This window comes from Oncorhynchus keta, chromosome 1 (genome assembly GCF_023373465.1).
Source record: "Oncorhynchus keta strain PuntledgeMale-10-30-2019 chromosome 1, Oket_V2, whole genome shotgun sequence".
Classification (NCBI taxonomy): domain Eukaryota; kingdom Metazoa; phylum Chordata; class Actinopteri; order Salmoniformes; family Salmonidae; genus Oncorhynchus; species Oncorhynchus keta.
Genome location: NC_068421.1, coordinates 51265246 through 51282434, shown reverse-complemented (window position 1 = coordinate 51282434; position 17189 = coordinate 51265246). Strand labels below are relative to the sequence as shown.

The following is a 17189-nucleotide window of genomic DNA, read 5'->3' as shown; positions in this document are numbered from 1 at the left end:
CCCCTTACTCAGCCCTAGTTTAAGATAGGTAACTTTTGTTTCATTTAAATAGTTTAATCCCCGTTTTGTTTTTTCCACTCTTTGCTGTACAGTGTCCTTGTTCTTTTTTTAAGGGGTTTTATATCATGTATTATTGTTATTATTATTACCTGCATGTTAGGAACAATTATTACATATGAAGTACAGTACACAAAGGGGTTTCATACATGTACTGTAGGCCTACCTCACACTTATACTGTCCCAGGTCTGTCTCTCCAGGGTTCATGATGGTGAGCGTGAGGATCCCACTGCGGGCATCACTCTCCATGTGGTACTTCCTCTGGTCTGTCAGCTCTCTGCCATCCTTAAACCAACTGTCATAAACATGCCAGGGCACACAACCAAATAACAACATGTGGGACGATCTTAATGGGAATCAAGCAGGTACTAGCCAGGTTCCCATGACATTGTAGGGGGATACAGTAAATCCTGTCCAGTTTACTGTACCATACCTGACTCGGGGTAAAGGAGTACTGTGTGTGGAACAGCTAAACTTGATGTCCTCTCCCTCCAGCAGACATACACTCTGCAGCCTGGTAAGGAATCTGGGGGGTGCTGTAGGACAGGAAATAATGAGTTTGTTCACTCTACGCATTACCTTTGCACAATATGCCATGGAATATACCGTAACATGTTAGAGAGTACAATCATATGGCTATGTTTGTTGTATTTTAGTGTTCTTTAGCCCTAATATTTATTAACATTGAATGCATACAGTGAGTGAGGGAGACTAATGCTCTGTTATCCCGGACTGTGATTGTTTAGTTCAGCACCAGAGCTACTGTAAGTGAAAGTGGACTCACCATCCACCACTATCTTGGCCAGTGTGCTAGCATGGCCCACAGAGCTGGAAGCGTAGCACAAGTACTGTCCAGAGTCCTCAGGAGTGACGCCATCCATGATGAGACAGCAGGTGCCTGCCCGGTCTGCAGTGATGATGTGGTGGGGGCCATCCTCTAGGGCCAGGCCATCTAGGGAGGTGATGTCATATCAGAGCGTCAGAGATCGTACTGCTGTTAAAGAACAGGACATACCTCATTCTGCTTGCTAAATTTGGTACGCAAGGTTGTACTCCCTGAACTTCCACACTACTCCTCTAATGGCTGGCTAACTAGTCTAAAGCTCAAATCTATATGGTTCAACTATTTGCTATAAACAACTAAAAAAGAACAAACCCTATGCAAGCCATCTGGTTTGTATACCTTGGAACCAGCTGACCACTGGTTTGGGTGTTCCTGTGACTTTGCAGGCCAGCTTGATTGTCTGCCCGATCTTTGTGGTGCAGTCAGCCAGGAGAACTTCAAACTCTGGTGGACCTACAGAAACACACACATGACTACTGTAATAATGGGAAGAGGTAAGGATAAATAAATCTAGTGCTGCCCGAATCGAACATTGGATAGAGTTCATGCTGGACAGAGTTAACAGAAGATAAAGCCAGTGTTCGTACACTCTTAGAAAAAAAGGTGTTATCTAGAACCTGAGAGGGTTCTTCGGCTCTCCCCGAGTAGAACCATGTAGAACCCTTTCCCGAGAGGGTTCTACACGGAACCCAAAATGGTTTACCTGGAACCAAAAGTTTTTTTTTTACCTTGAACCAATAAGTGTTCTCCTATGGAGACAGCTGAAGAAACCCTTTTGGAGCCCTTTTATTCTAAGAGTGTGTATTAGACAAACTTAACAATGGACCGTGCCAAAAGACAGCCATAGAGGAACTCACTGCTGGCAGTCAGGCTGGAGCGTTGCTGCAGCTCTCTCAGGTCTTTGAGCCAGGACAGCTTGAGCACGGCGGAGCGGCCCTGCAGTGTGTACCTCCTCACTGAGCCCCGGTGCTCGTGCCACAGCCCCCAGGACTTCTCCTCTCCCCCCACCCTCTCCTTCACCTCGACATCATTCAGCTGGGGAAGGGGAGTTAGTAAGTTAATATTACAAGGAAGGCACTCTGTGTGTCGTGGAGATGGTTCGGAGAAACCATACTAAATGTGGTGAATAGCCTTGACTTACCACGTGTGTTATCTCCCCAAGCTAACGCGTATGTTTTTATCTCCAAGAGATAACACAGGAGACCTGGGTTCGAACCCAGGTTGGTAACATAAGCTTGGCACAGAGGATTTGGACTATGCATTTACATTGACTGGGGCAAAGGTCAAGAGGCAGGTTTTCACCTTCATCTTGTTCTTGAAGGCGTAGGTGTCAGAGTTCATGCCAGGGTCTCTCTTGAGCTTACACAGCAAGACACAGTCCTTGAAGAGGAACACCTGCCTCTGGTGGCCCCTGGAGGACGTCTTGATCTCGGGAGACTCCTCCCACACAGTGAAAGGACCCTGGGAGGAGGAGAGATGTGGGATGAAAGCTTCAGGAGGAACTGGATTATTGATGAGGAAAACATGAGTGAGCTAATTTCTGCACCAATGCGAGATCGAGATGGCACATTTTAAGCTATGTCCTTGACATTCAACTTCCAATGATGCTGTATCCCCATTAGCATCTGAGAAACAACCTTCCACTGTTTGTTACAGTACAGCTCAGGTAGTTTAGGCATGTTGGCATATTCTAAACCAGGGCTGTTCAATTCTGGTCCTGGAGGGACAAAAAAAATGTCTGGTTTTTGTTTCGACCTGGTAATTAAAGAGATTATCCTTTACTTTTATATACTTTTTAGCCAGTAGTTCTGAAAGTAGAGCTCGCGAGCCAAAAGGTGCCCCCCGTACTGCATCACATAGTTGCGGTCAAATATATTGGCACCCTTGCAATTTTCTTAAATAATTCCATACTTCTCCTAAAATAAACATTGTTTCCACACTTTGCTATTGGATTTTCAACATTACGGAACAAATTGTATTTTGGTTGTTATTTTCTATGAACACTTCCTTTGGTCGTTGGTAAACATAGGAAGACCCCACTGCTAAAGGAGCCACAAGAAAGGCTGACTGAACTTCTCAAAACCCCCACCTAAACAAGCATACATCCTGGGGGAAATGTTCTGTGGACCAGCGAAACAAAATTACAGCTCTTTGGCAATACAGATCAGCGCTGTGTTTACTGGTGGCCAAATGAAGCATTCAATGAAAACAACATCCTCCCTACAAACAAACATGGGGGAGATTTAATAATGCTGTGGTGTTGCTTTGCTGCCTCTGGTACTGGGGGCCAAGAAAGTGTGCAAAGCATCATGAAATCAGCAGATTACCAGGTGTTTTGGAGTCCAATGTTGAACCCAGTGTTCAAAAACTGGGACTCCATTGAAGTGTGTGGTTCTTCCATCAGGACAACAACTCAAAACACACATCATAAAACACCCAGGAATGGTTCAAAAGAGATGCTGGGCTGTTCTGGAGTGGCCAGCAAAGAGTCCAGATCTGAAACACATTCTAACCTATGGCGAGATCTGAAAACAGCAGTTGGTGGAGAGCACCCCTCAAACATTAAGGAATTACAGCAGCAAGCTCATTGATGGCTAAAATAAGTGTTTGCCTGCAGTCGTCTTGGTCAAAGGCTGTGCAACCAAGTACTAGCTCCGGGTTGCCAATAATTTTGTCTATGCCATTTGTTTTTATTTTCTAAATTAAAATGTACATTTAAGTTTACACAAATTAAATTGGTTCTGCAATGTTAAAAGTCCTATTACAAGGTGTGGTGGCCAATACTTTTTTTTGACATTTCAATTTATTTGAGAAGAAATGTGCAAGGGTGCCCATGTACAGTATTTGGCCGCAACTGAGATGTGTAGATGTGCACCACATAATTGCTTTCTCTCTCGCTCTGCTGTGTGTGCATCTTGCTAGCTGTCACTCAAATGGCGAGGGGCTGAAGCTCGTTGGCTAGAGCTCGAATTGCTAGATGTAAAACAGAAATTCTGGTCATATATTTAGCATGTATGAAAGACATATTGATCCATCCAGCCCACAGTGGGAGGGTTAAAAAAGACTTAGGAGTCGCCAAAGTTCCGGAGCATGTCTTTAACTGCACTCACCTGGTGTATCAGGGCTGAATTAGTACCTTATTAGAAGGAGAGGATGAAAACTCGGAAGTGTTTCAGCCTTTCAGGACTGACATTCTATGGAGATAAACTAGGGGTTCAGGAAGGGAGAGTTACCTGGCGGACAGGTTCTCCTAGTGCAGTGAGTGGGGCAGGGTAGTTCTCAATTAGAGACACCTGGTGTAGGTTGTCAGAGCGCCAGGGCAGACAGGACACCATGGAGAAGGCATCTTCCAGTAGAAGACAGCTTTTTGCACACTTAGCCTTGTTCTTGATCAGTTCCTGTCAACACAAACAGAGGGAGAAATATATGGCCTAAGGCTTCAGAAAGGTGTCAACATGGACACTTAGAATCAGATGATGAGCACTAACCTTGAGCAAGGCCTGGTAGGTCTGAATCCTCTCCACTGGTCTCTGTAAGAAGGTGATGACATCCAGGACTGCAGTTTCGGGGGGCTCAGGGTGTGTTTCCGTGTTTTGCTGGAACACAACGTTCCATACGCGTGAATGTGAGTATGGAAAACTGGGAGCATGTGAGTGCAAATAGTTTTTCTTGTGGGAGTGGGGGGGTCGATTTTTGTGCATTATGGGTAAATTATTGGATTGCATACCTTGAAGTACTGCTGGATGGTCTTGTCAGTGACACAGGCCTCTGCCTGTGATTGGCCCACCATGTACTGCAGATACTTCTCAAAGTCTACTGCATGTTTGACCAGATGCATGGCCACGTCATCGTCAGTAGAACACTCACTCAGACTGGGCAGAATAGATCTGAGTATGGGGTAGGAAAATAAGGACAGTATTTATAAAAAAAAAAAAATCTTACATTACATTTACACGAGTAAAAAAACGTCAGCACTAAAACCAGCTCTCCCTCTCAACAAAGAGAACAGGTGCGACCTCTCATGTAAAGCCATGATGTCCTTTATATTGCGGAAGATGGTTTCTTTCTGGTTGATGATGTTGATAGGGACACGAGGGCTGGTGTCTAAGTGGTGCAGGTGGTGGGACATGAATTCCTTCATCTCCTTCACAAACTCTTGCTCCCCATCAATCAGCCCCTGGATTAATTGGCTAAAGACAGAAGGGAATGTAGACAGTTGTCTTTAAGAAACGATGTGAATCAAATATGCGGAACACACTGTAATCAAGCAATATTTGTTCACTCACCTTAGGGTTCTCCTGTAGTTCTCCCCTGTAGACCCTGGTACATCCAGCTCCTGGTGTGGTGTCCTCATTTGTGGGAATGTCTCCTTTACAACAACAAAAAAACAATGAACGCTTGAATTAATGCACGGTGAAATATTATCATCACCTCTGCCGAATCCTGTTTACATGACGAAACACAAAATGTGGTTGTTTGTACGGTCGAAACATGTCGACGTTGTCCATTTTACGCCCATCCTTTATGCCCAACCAGGACATACTGATGACCTCATACCTTTCTCTTTTTCTCCAGGTATGCAGGAGAGACCCATCCTTGGCGTGAGGAGGTGGTCTTGGAGGGCTTGGTGCGGACCAGCCACTTCTCCGGGTGGACAGAGTCCAAGACCTCCACGTACTGACCCTCCTTCAACACAAAGCTCTCCTTGTTGCCACCTTGTTGAGGACTGCAGTTAGCTCTGGCCACGTATATATCAAATGTCTATGGAAAAGAGGTTGGTAAAAAAACAATGGTGGTTAACTGCTTGTCCAAGCAAATGTTAGTGTATAAGGACCAAGTATGATAAGGTCACTGTATTCATTGGTGAGATTTAAAAAAAGTATACTTTTTGTCTCAATGAAAAAATGATCAGAACAAAATTGTTTGAAAGAGGGCTCCACGTTCAAACCATACTGTACCTCTATTCTATCCTCGTCACAATCTGACTCCGAGCCAGAGCCTGTAAGAGCAGCAGGTGTGTGGGCATGATAGTGTTTGGGGGATGGAGTCCTCAACATGGCATCAGGTACTGATGGGACGTTCAGAAGTGGTGAGAGAAGTGTGCAAAGGTTAGCACCGTAATCTTTCCCTAGGTTATGAAATACTGTAGATAGCTTTCGACATACCAGAGATATTACATTTGTACTTTTGCCACTCTTACTTTGAATGAGCAGAGTGATTATAGAGTGGACTGGGTCAATTAGGTCCCTTTTTAGGGATTATTCAAAAAATCTAATCAAATACAACAGGTACCATGAAATGCTTACTTACCAACAATGCAGTTAAGCAAATATTTACTGAATAAACTTTAGTAAAGAAAAGTTACACAATAAAATAACAATAACGAGGCGGTCAATGCAAATAGTCCAGGTTGCCATTTGGTTAATTGTTCAGCAGTCATATAGGGGTTGAAGCTGTTAAGGAGCCTTTTGGACCTAGGCATGGCGCTCCGGTACTGCTTGCCGTGCTGTAGCAGAGAGAACAGTCTATGACTTGGGTGGCTAGAGTCTGACCATTTTTTTTTGGCTTTCCTCTGACACAGCCTTGTATAGAAGCATGGATGGCAGGAAGCTTGGCCCCGGTGATGTACTGAGCTGTACACACTACCTTGTGTACCGCCATACCAGGCGGTGACGTAACTGGTCAGGATGCTCTCGATGGTGCAGCTATATAACTTTTTTAGGATCTGGGGACCCATGCCAAAACATTTCAGTCTCCTGAGGAGGAATACGATAGTTTGTTGGTGATGTGGACACCAAAGAACTTGAAACTCTAGACCCGCTCCACTACAGCCCCGTTGATGAGAATGGGGGCCTCTTTGGCTCTCCTTTTCCTGTAGTCCACTATCATCTCCTTCGTCTTGCTCACATTGAGAGAGAGGTTGTTGTCCTGGCAACACACTGCCAGGTCTCTGACCTCCTCCCTATAGGCTGTCTCATCGTTGTCGGTGATCAGGCCCAACACCGTTGCGTCATCAGCTAATTTAATGATGGTGTTGGAATCGTGGGTGAACAGGGAGTACAGGAGGGGACTAAGCACGCACCCCTTGGTGGCACCCGTGTTGAGGATCAGCGTGGCAAATGTGTTGTGCCTAACCTTACCACCTGGGGGTGGCCCATCAGGAAGTCAAGGATCCAGTTGCAGAGGGAGGTGTTTAGTCCCAGGGTTCTTAGGTTAGTGATGAGCTTTGTGGGCGCCGACAGAGATGGCCGCCTCGCTTCGCGTTCCTAGGAAACTGTTTTTTTACGTGTTATTTCTTACATTAGTACCCCAGGTCATCTTAGGTTTCATTACATACAGTCGAGAAGAACTACTGAATATAAGATCAGCGTCAACTCACCATCAGTACGACCAAGAATATGTTTTCCGCGACGCGGATCCTCTGTTCTGCCTTACAAACAGGTCAACGGAATTGATTCCATGCAGCGACCCCAAAAAACGACTCAGAAAAAGAGGGAAACGGGGCGGTCTTCTGATCAGACTCCTGAGACGGGCACACCGTGCACCACTCCCTAGCATTCTTCTTGCCAATGTCCAGTCTCTTGACAACAAGGTTGATGAAATCCGAGCAAGGGTAGCATTCCAGAGGGACATCAGAGACTGTAACGTTCTTTGCTTCACGGAAACATGGCTCACTGGAGAGACGCTATCCGGGGCGGTGCAGCCAACGGGTTTCTCCACGCATCGCGCCGACAGAAACAAACATCTTTCTGGTAAGAAGAGTGGCGGGGGCGTGTGCCTCGTGACTAACGAGACATGGTGTGATGAAAGAAACATACAGGAACTCAAATCCTTCTGTTTACCTGATTTAGAATTCCTCACAATCAAATGTAGACCGCATTATCTACCAAGAGAATTCTCTTCGATTATAATCACAGCCGTATATACCCCCAAGCAGACACATCGATGGCTCTGAACAAACTTTATTTAACTCTTTGCAAACTGGAAACCATTTATCCGGAGGCTGCATTCATTGTAGCTGGGGATTTTAACAAAGCTAATCTGAAAACAAGACTCCCTAAATTTTATCAGCATATCGATTGCGCAACCAGGGGTGGTAAAACCTTGGACCATTGTTACTCTAACTTCCGCGACGCATATAAGGCCCTGCCCCGCCCCCTTTCGGAAAAGCTGACCACGACTCCATTTTGTTGATCCCTGCCTACAGACAGAAACTTAAACAAAAGGCTCCCACGCTGAGGTCTGTCCAACGCTGGTCCGACCAAGCTGACTCCACACTCCAAGAATGTTTCGTATTGCGTCAGATAACAATATTGACGAATACGCTGATTCGGTGTGCGAGTTCATAAGAACGTGCGTTGAAGATGTCGTTCCCATAGCAACGATTAAAACATTCCCTAACCAGAAACCGTGGATTGATGGCAGCATTCGCGTGAAACTGAAAGCGCGAACCACTGCTTTTAATCAGGGCAAGGTGTCTGGTAACATGACCGAATACAAACAGTGCAGCTATTCCCTCCGCAAGGCTATCAAACAAGCTAAGCGTCAGTACAGAGACAAAGTAGAATCTCAATTCAACGGCTCAGACACAAGAGGCATGTGGCAGGGTCTACAGTCAATCACGGACTACAAGAAGAAACCCAGCCCAGTCACGGACCAGGATGTCTTGCTCTCAGGCAGACTAAATAACTTTTTTGCCCGCTTTGAGGACAATACAGTGCCACTGACACGGCCTGCAACGAAAACATGCGGTCTCTCCTTCACTGCAGCCGAGGTGAGTAAGACATTTAAACGTGTTAACCCTCGCAAGGCTGCAGGCCCAGACGGCATCCCCAGCTGCGCCCTCAGAGCATGCGCAGACCAGCTGGCCGGTGTGTTTACGGACATATTCAATCAATCCCTATACCAGTCTGCTGTTCCCACATGCTTCAAGAGGGCCACCATTGTTCCTGTTCCCAAGAAAGCTAAGGTAACTGAGCTAAACGACTACCGCCCCGTAGCACTCACTTCCGTCATCATGAAGTGCTTTGAGAGACTAGTCAAGGACCATATCACCTCCAACCTACCTGACACCCTAGACCCACTCCAATTTGCTTACCGCCCAAATAGGTCCACAGACGATGCAATCTCAACCACACTGCACACTGCCCTAACCCATCTGGACAAGAGGAATACCTATGTGAGAATGCTGTTCATCGACTACAGCTCGGCATTCAACACCATAGTACCCTCCAAGCTCGTCATCAAGCTCGAGACCCTGGGTCTCGACCCCGCCCTGTGCAACTGGGTACTGGACTTCCTGACGGGCCGCCCCCAGATGGTGAGGGTAGGCAACAACATCTCCTCCCCGCTGATCCTCAACACGGCGGCCCCACAAGGGTGCGTTCTGAGCCCTCTCCTGTACTCCCTGTTCACCCACGACTGCGTGCGTGGTCAAGTTTACTCAATCATCAAGTTTGCGGACGACACAACAGTGGTAGGCTTGATTACCAACAACGACGAGACGGCCTACAGGGAGGAGGTGAGGGCCCTCGGAGTGTGGTGTCAGGAAAATAACCTCACACTCAACGTCAACAAAACTAAGAAGATGATTGTGGACTTCAGGAAACAGCAGAGGGAACACCCCCCTATCCACATCGATGGAACAGTAGTTTAGAGGGTAGCAAGTTTTAAGTTCCTCGGCATACACATCACAGACAAACTGAATTGGTCCACTCACACAGACAGCATCGTGAAGAAGGCGCAGCAGCGCCTCTTCAACCTCAGGAGGCTGAAGAAATTCGGCTTGTCACCAAAAGCACTCACAAACTTCTACAGATGCACAATCGAGAGCATCCTGGCGGGCTGTATCACCGCCTGGTACGGCAACTGCTCCGCCCTCAACCGTAAGGCTCTCCAGAGGGTAGTGAGGTCTGCACAACGCATCACCGGGGGCAAACTACCTGCCCTCCAGGACACCTACACCACCCGATGTTACAGGAAGGCCATAAAGATCATCAAGGACATCAACCACCCGAGCCACTGCCTGTTCACCCTGCTATCATCCAGAAGGCAAGGTCAGTACAGGTGCATCAAAGCTGGGACCGAGAGACTGAAAAACAGCATCTCAAGGCCATCAGACTGTTAAACAGCCACCACTAACATTGAGTGGCTGCTGCCAACACACTGACATTGACACTGACTCAACTCCAGCCACTTTAATAATGGGAATTGATGGGAAATTATGTATATATATCACTAGCCACTTTAAACAATGCTACCTTATATAATGTTACTTACCCTACATTATTCATCTCATATGCATACGTATATACTGCACTCTATATCATCGACTGCATCCTTATGTAATACATGTATCACTAGCCACTTTAACTATGCCACTTTGTTTACATACTCATCTCATATGTATATACTGTACTCGATACCATCTACTGTATCTTGCCTATGCTGCCCTGTACCATCACTCATTCATATATCCTTATGTACATATTCTTTTTCTCCTTACACTGTGTATAAGACAGTAGTTTTGGAATTGTTAGTTAGATTACTTGTTGGTTATTACTGCATTGTCGGAACTAGAAGCACAAGCATTTCGCTACACTCGCATTAACATCTGCTAACCATGTGTATGTGACAAATACAATTTGATTTGATTTGATTTGAACGCTGAGCTGTAGTCAATGAACAGCGTTCTCATATGGGTATTCCTTTTGTCCAGGTGGGTCTAGGGTTTCTGGGATGATGGCGTTGATGATGGTGTTTCTGAATAAACGTTCTTCTTGTTTTATTGTCTTGTTATTTTACCATGCATTATGGTGTATAATTTGTCAAATCAATACGAACCCGCATCTGTCATCTGAGTTTTGCGGAGCTGTTATAAGAAAATATGACGAACAAAAATGTGTAAAATGGTTTGGTCCATCGCCCATGAACGTTGTCAATTTCACTTTCTCTTGTCTTCAGCTCTATTAGAGAAGGTATTTTGTCTGCACTGCTAAAACATTAAACTATATTTCCATTTACAATTGTGAAATATATTCCTTGTAAATATTATTCATAAAGGAACATTGAGTCGGAATTATGTTTGTCTAGAATGTTATTCTTGTACACAAGCTCAATGGAATGTTCTTGAGCAGGAGCTGCTAGCTCTCGGTGTTGTTTTAGCATTCTATGCTAGCTGCGCAGCCTAACATTTGAGTCTTTTTTTTCCTTTGGTGAAACGAATTGTATTCTCACTGGTCAGGCACTGAAAGTGATATTGCTTTCCTATCCAATAGGCACCGATGCAGTTAAGACATACATTGAACTGATGCCTATTTCTATACCTCAGTGCAGGTTACCCTTTTCTGTTTGAGAATTACAATGGGTTGTATCATCATTTTTTTATTCTTCATATTATAATGTATTATATGGTGTATGATACAGTGACGTGTAGTCAGGTTAGGCAGGGTGGGCAGTGATTACCTTGTGAAAATCTGATAATATAAGCTTAATAAGCTAAATACAAGAGAATAAATATGATTTTTAATAAACACTTCATTTGGATAGTCAATCTGTAGATGCTCTACAGACTATCAGTAAGATATCAACTATCTACTAACCCTAACATTAACCCTTATCCTAATCCTAAACTTAACTCTTACCTTAAGGCTAAGGGATAAGGGTTAGCCCAAATCTTAACCGTTACCCTAACCCTAGCCTTACCCTAACCCTTATTCCAAACCTAACCATAAACTTACTCAACAGATAGTAAAACATATATATGTAACTCTTATTTTACCAGGTAAGTTGATAAAATAAGGGTTAAATTACATTTTTAAAAATTGGTTAAAAATAGTTGGTTGATAGTATGACCATCTGTAGAGGTAGGTAACCTAGCGGTTAGTGTTGGACCAGTAACTCGAATCCCCGAGCTGACAAGGTGAAAAAAAATCTGTTGATGTGCCCTCTAGCAAGGCACTTAACCATAATTGCTCCTCTAAGTCGCTGTGGATAACAGCGTCTGCTAAATTACTAAACTTTTTTGTTTTTAAATGACTATCAGAACTATCCAAATAACGTGTGACGTTTTTTGTGATCTAATGTTTTTTTCTCAATGATTCTGGTGCTTTTCATGCTCAATCTCAACATTTGCTACAACTGCCTCAACCTTCTTTCCGTACATTCAAAGCCATTAAAAGCCTTGATGCTCGCAACCATCTGACTCCAGTCACTGTTAGTGGAAACGGTCATGCTTTGCCTAGCTTGAAATAGCTTCATTCAAGCCGTTTCCATATTTTGAGCATGTACATTGCCTAATCATGTTGTGTGGCTATTGCTGGGGTAAGCTGTGCACAGGCAAACACCATGACACCCTCTACTTCACTGCTAGAAGTCGGGCACGTGAACAGAGTGAGAACTGGATGGTCCACTTGTCTAACAATTTTACTGAGATGTTGACGTATCTTGGACATGTACTTTTGCTTTGTAGATGTAAGGAATGGGAATGATTTTGTCTTACCTGAAAAGGTAAGACATAGCTAATATCTTGCTAGATATAAAGTGATACAGTGCATTCGGAAAGTATTCAGACCCCTTCACTTTTTCCACATTTTGTTACATTAAAGCCTTGTTCTAAAAATGATAAAATCATTTTTTCCCTCATCAATCTACACACAATACCCCACGAGGACAAAGCGAAAACAGGTTTTTAGAAAATGTTGCTAATTTATTTCAAATAAAAAACAGAAATACCTTATTTACATATGTATTCAGACCCTTTGCTATGAGACTTGAAATTGAGCTCAGGTGCATCCAGTTTCCATTGATCATCCTTGATATGTTTCTACAACTGGATTGGTCCAGCTATGGTAAATGAAATTGATTGGACATGATTTGTAAAGGTACACACCTATCTACAGTTGAAGTCTGAAGTTTACATACACTTAGGTTGGAATAAAAAAAAAAACATTTTTCAACCACTCCACAAATGTATTGTTAACAAACTATAGTTTTGGCAAGTTGGTTAGGACATCAACGTTGTGCATTCACACAATTCATTTTTCCAAATATTGTTTACAGATAATTTCACTGTATCACAATTCCAGTGGGTCAGAAGTCTACATAAACTCAAATGAATGTGCCTTTAAACAGAAAATTCCAGAAAATGATGTCATGGCTTTAGAAGCTTCTGATAGGCTAATTGACATCATTTGAGTCAATTGGAGGTGTACCTGTGGATGTATTTCAAGGCCTACCTTCAAACTCAGTGCCTCTTTGCTTGACATCATGGGAAAATCTAAACAAATCAGCAAAGACCTCAGAAGAAAAACATTGTAGACCTCCACAAGTCTGGTTCATCCTTCGGAGAAATTTCCAAAAGCCTGAAGGTACCACGTTCACCTGTACAAACAATAGTATGCAAGTATAAACACCACGGGACCACGCAGCCGTCATACGACTCAGGAAGGAGACACGTTCTGTCTCCTAGAAATGAACGTACTTTGGTGAGAAAAGTACAAAGTGCTGGAGGAAACAAGAAGGCCGCTCAGCAAGGAAGAAGTTACTGCTCCAAAACTGCCATAAAAAAAGCCAGACTATGGTTTGCAACTGCACATGGGGACACAGATCATACTTTTTGTAGAAATGTCCTCTGGTCTCTTGAAACAAAAATAGAACTGTTTGGCCATAATGACCATCATTATGTTTGGAGGAAAAAGGGGGAGGCTTGCAAGCTGAAGAAAACCATCCCAACTGTGAAGCACGGGGGTGGCAGCATCATGTTGTGCGGGTTTTTTGTTGCAGGAGGGACTGGTGCACTTCACAAAATAGATTGCACCATGAGGGAGGAAAATTATGTGGATATATTGAAGCAACCTCTCACGACATCAGTCAGGAAGTTAAAGCTTGGTCACAAATGGGCCTTCCAAATTAACAATGACTCCAAGCATACTTCCAAAGTTGTGGAAAAATGGCTTAAGGACAACACAGTCAAGGTATTGGAGTAACCGACACAAAACCCTGACCTCAATCCTATAGAACATTTTGGGTAGAACTGACAAAGTGTTTGCGAGCAAGGAGGCCTACAAACCTGACTCGGTTACACCAGCTCTGTCAGGAGGAATGGGCCAAAATTCACCCAACTTATTGTGGGAAGCTTGTGGAAAGCTACCTAAAAAGTTTAACCCAAGTTAAACAATTTAAAGGCAATACTACCAAATACTAATTGAGTGTATGTACACTTGTGACCCACTGGGAATGTGATGAAAGAAATAAAAGCTGAAATAAATCAGTCTCTACTATTATTTCCATTTATTTCCATTTCCATTTCACATTCTTAAAATAAAGTGGTGATCCTAAGACAGCAACATTTTACCTGGATTAAATGTCAGGAATTTAGAAAAACTGAGTTTAAATGCATTTGGCTGAGGTGTATGTAAACTTCCAACTTCAACTGTAAGGTCCCACAGTTGACAGTGCATGTCAGAGCAAAAACCAAGCCATGAGGTCAAAGGAATTATAGTTCCAAGACAGGATTGTGTCGAGGCACAGATCTGGAGAAGGGTACCAAAACATTTCTGCAGCATTAAAGATCCCCAAGAACACAGTGGCCTCCATCATTCTTAAATGGAAGAAGTTTGGAACCACCAGGACTCTTCCTAGATCTGGCCGCCGGGCCAAACGGAGCAATTGGGGGAGAAGGGCCTTGGTCAGATAGGTGACCAAGAACCTGATGGTCACTCTGACAGAGCTCCAGTTCCTCTGTGGAGATGGGAGAACCTTCCAGAAGGACAATCATCTCTGCAGCACTCCACCAATCAGGCATTTATGGTAGAGTGGCCAGATGGAAGCCACTCCTCAGTAAAAAGGCACATGACAGCCCGCTTGGAGTTTGCCAAAAGGCACCTAAATGACTCTCAGACCATGAGAAACAAGATTCTCTGGTTTGATGAAACCAAGATTGAACTCTTTGGCCTGTATGCCAAGCGCCACATCTGGAGGAAACTTGAGACCATCCCTACGGTGAAGCATGGTGGTGGCAGCATTATGCTGTGGGGATGTTTTTCAGCAGCAGGGACTAGGAGACTATACAAGATTGAGGGAAAGATAAAGTGCAGAGATATCCATGATGAAAACCTGCTTCAGACCTCAGACTGGGTGAAGGTTCACCTTCCAACAGGACAACAACCCTAAGCACACAGCCAAGACAACAGTCTCTGAATGTCCTTGCGTGGCCCAACCAGAACCCGGACTTGAAGCCGATCAAACATCTTTGGAGAGACCTGAAAACAGCTGTGTTGTGATGTTCCCTCTCCAACCTGACAGAGATGATCTGCAGAGAAGAATAGGAGAAACTCCCCCCCCAAAAAATATTTTTTATTTTACCTTTATTTAACTAGGCAAGTCAGTTAAGATTCTTATTTTCAATGACAACCTAGGAACAGTGGGTTAACTGCCTGTTCAGGGGCAGAACGACAGATTTTGTACCTTGTCAGCTCAGGGGTTTGAACTTGCAACCTTCCAGTTACTAGTCCAACGCTCTAACCACTAGGCTACCCTGCCGCCCAAATACATGTGTGCCAAGCCTGTAGCCTCATACCCAAGAAGACTCTAGGCTGCAATTGCTGCCAAAGGTGCTTCAACAAAGTACTTAGTAAAGGGTCTGAATATTTATGTAAATGTGATATTTCAGTTGTTTGTTTTCATTGAGCAAAAATGTCTCAACCTTTTTCATTTTGGAATAAGGATGTTATGTAACAAAATGTGGAAAAAGTGAAGGGGTCTGAATACATTGTGAATAAACTGTATGTTGCATTTGCTATTTCGTTGTAAATATGTTTGCGAGTGTTAAAACTACAATGGATTACTTGCTTTGATTGTTGTTTCCAAGCAGCTAGCTAGTTAGTGTAGCAGGCTTGTTAGCTAGCTGACTGTGTCATGCATTGGTTTGTTTTATTTTAATATAAAATGTTGCTTCGCTATTCAGTTGTAACTAGCTATAACTTTATGTATCCTTGACATTGTGTTATATTTCTGATCTCTGTGATCAGAAAGCCACACATTTGATTAGCTAGCCAGCTAGCTAGCCAGCTACTTTACTTCACACTAGTGGCACGGAGTAGCCATGATAATTGGTAGAATTGTAAATCCACTGTGAAAGGTTTTGGAGTTTGACTGGCAAATTATTCGGATGAAATGTGTCCATATATCGGTATTTTAGTACCACCTATCAGCTGTAGCTGTGGATGCTACATCGGTTTATGGCTAAACTCAGTTTTTGTCAGATGATAGCAATGAAATAGGTCGCTATCAGAGGCTATTGCTTGTGTTTCTTGGCTACATTGGTATTTACATTTTATGAAAATTGCTTGGCAATTTTGGTTAATAGCCTATGTAACTCTGGTTATTGGAGCTATCTATTGTATGGTGAATTTGGGCTCCACCAATGTTTATTTGTAAGTACTGTAGGTGTTTATCCAGCCACTGACCTCACTGCACGTCACTGGTATGCAAATTCTGGTGCCACATGCAATGCATGTGCACGTGCACAAATACTTGTATAGGTCTAAGCATGACTGTGTCTTCTCCTATCGGAGAAGGTGCAGATGCAGTTAAACTAATGCCTGTTATTTTCTATTTATATAACTCTGTCTCAACTCTACACAACACAATGCAGAGTGCAACCCATTATATGTGCATGATATTACATTACAGCCATTAGTGTTAAAGTGAATGGATTCAGTACAACATGTGAAATACCATCACCACAAAAGGTAACAACTCACTATTTAGATCTAACAACATAACAGAATATGGCTGACCTTTGGCTTTAAAATGCCTGGGTGGTTGAGACGTGACTTTCTGTTCTTCATCCTCCTTATTGGATAACTGGTCCTGTGACTTAATGGCTTCCTTTTCCCTGTGGGAATATATTTTCTTATTAACAAACGATAATGCCATAGAACAGGAGGATATAGTTACATGTTCAATTATGATTTTGAATGGCTTACCTGGGGTGATCTTTGGGGATTATGTCAGCAGGCTCTATGAAATCTGGAGCTGTATCGTAGTCAGAGGGACTAGACACTGGGGAAACAGAGGAAAATAAATGATAATTGTCAGTTAAAGGGGCAATCTGCAATTCAACAATAACAAAGCGGCCACCCCGCTACTGCTTTGGTGAACATCTGAGGGATGGGACTGGAGAAATGTAAGTAGTTTTAACCATGTGTTGAGGGTATACAGCAGAGGTGGCATGCCCACAGATGGCACAGGATCACGTGCCCCCTCAGATTTGTTCTGTATTTT

The 17189-nt window shown here is 43.6% G+C and overlaps 1 protein-coding gene across 50 annotated transcripts in view; it reads right to left on the bottom strand.

Moving 5' to 3' along the window:
* The window catches only part of LOC118387118 (obscurin), a 91989-nt gene that overhangs the window by 20809 nt on the left and 53991 nt on the right, over positions 1–17189 (bottom strand). For all 50 annotated transcript variants that reach the window (XM_052526965.1, XM_052526968.1, XM_052526972.1 and 47 more), the window contains 15 exons: positions 16892–16967; positions 16703–16800; positions 5861–5970; positions 5460–5663; positions 5189–5271; positions 4919–5092; positions 4630–4789; positions 4391–4498; positions 4136–4300; positions 2205–2363; positions 1760–1937; positions 1242–1355; positions 843–1010; positions 492–594; positions 224–353 (listed from right to left, as the gene is read on the bottom strand). In XM_052526965.1, the coding sequence (XP_052382925.1) occupies positions 224–353; positions 492–594; positions 843–1010; positions 1242–1355; positions 1760–1937; positions 2205–2363; positions 4136–4300; positions 4391–4498; positions 4630–4789; positions 4919–5092; positions 5189–5271; positions 5460–5663; positions 5861–5970; positions 16703–16800; positions 16892–16967 (2030 nt within the window). The remainder of the gene's footprint in view (positions 1–223; positions 354–491; positions 595–842; positions 1011–1241; positions 1356–1759; positions 1938–2204; positions 2364–4135; positions 4301–4390; positions 4499–4629; positions 4790–4918; positions 5093–5188; positions 5272–5459; positions 5664–5860; positions 5971–16702; positions 16801–16891; positions 16968–17189) is intronic.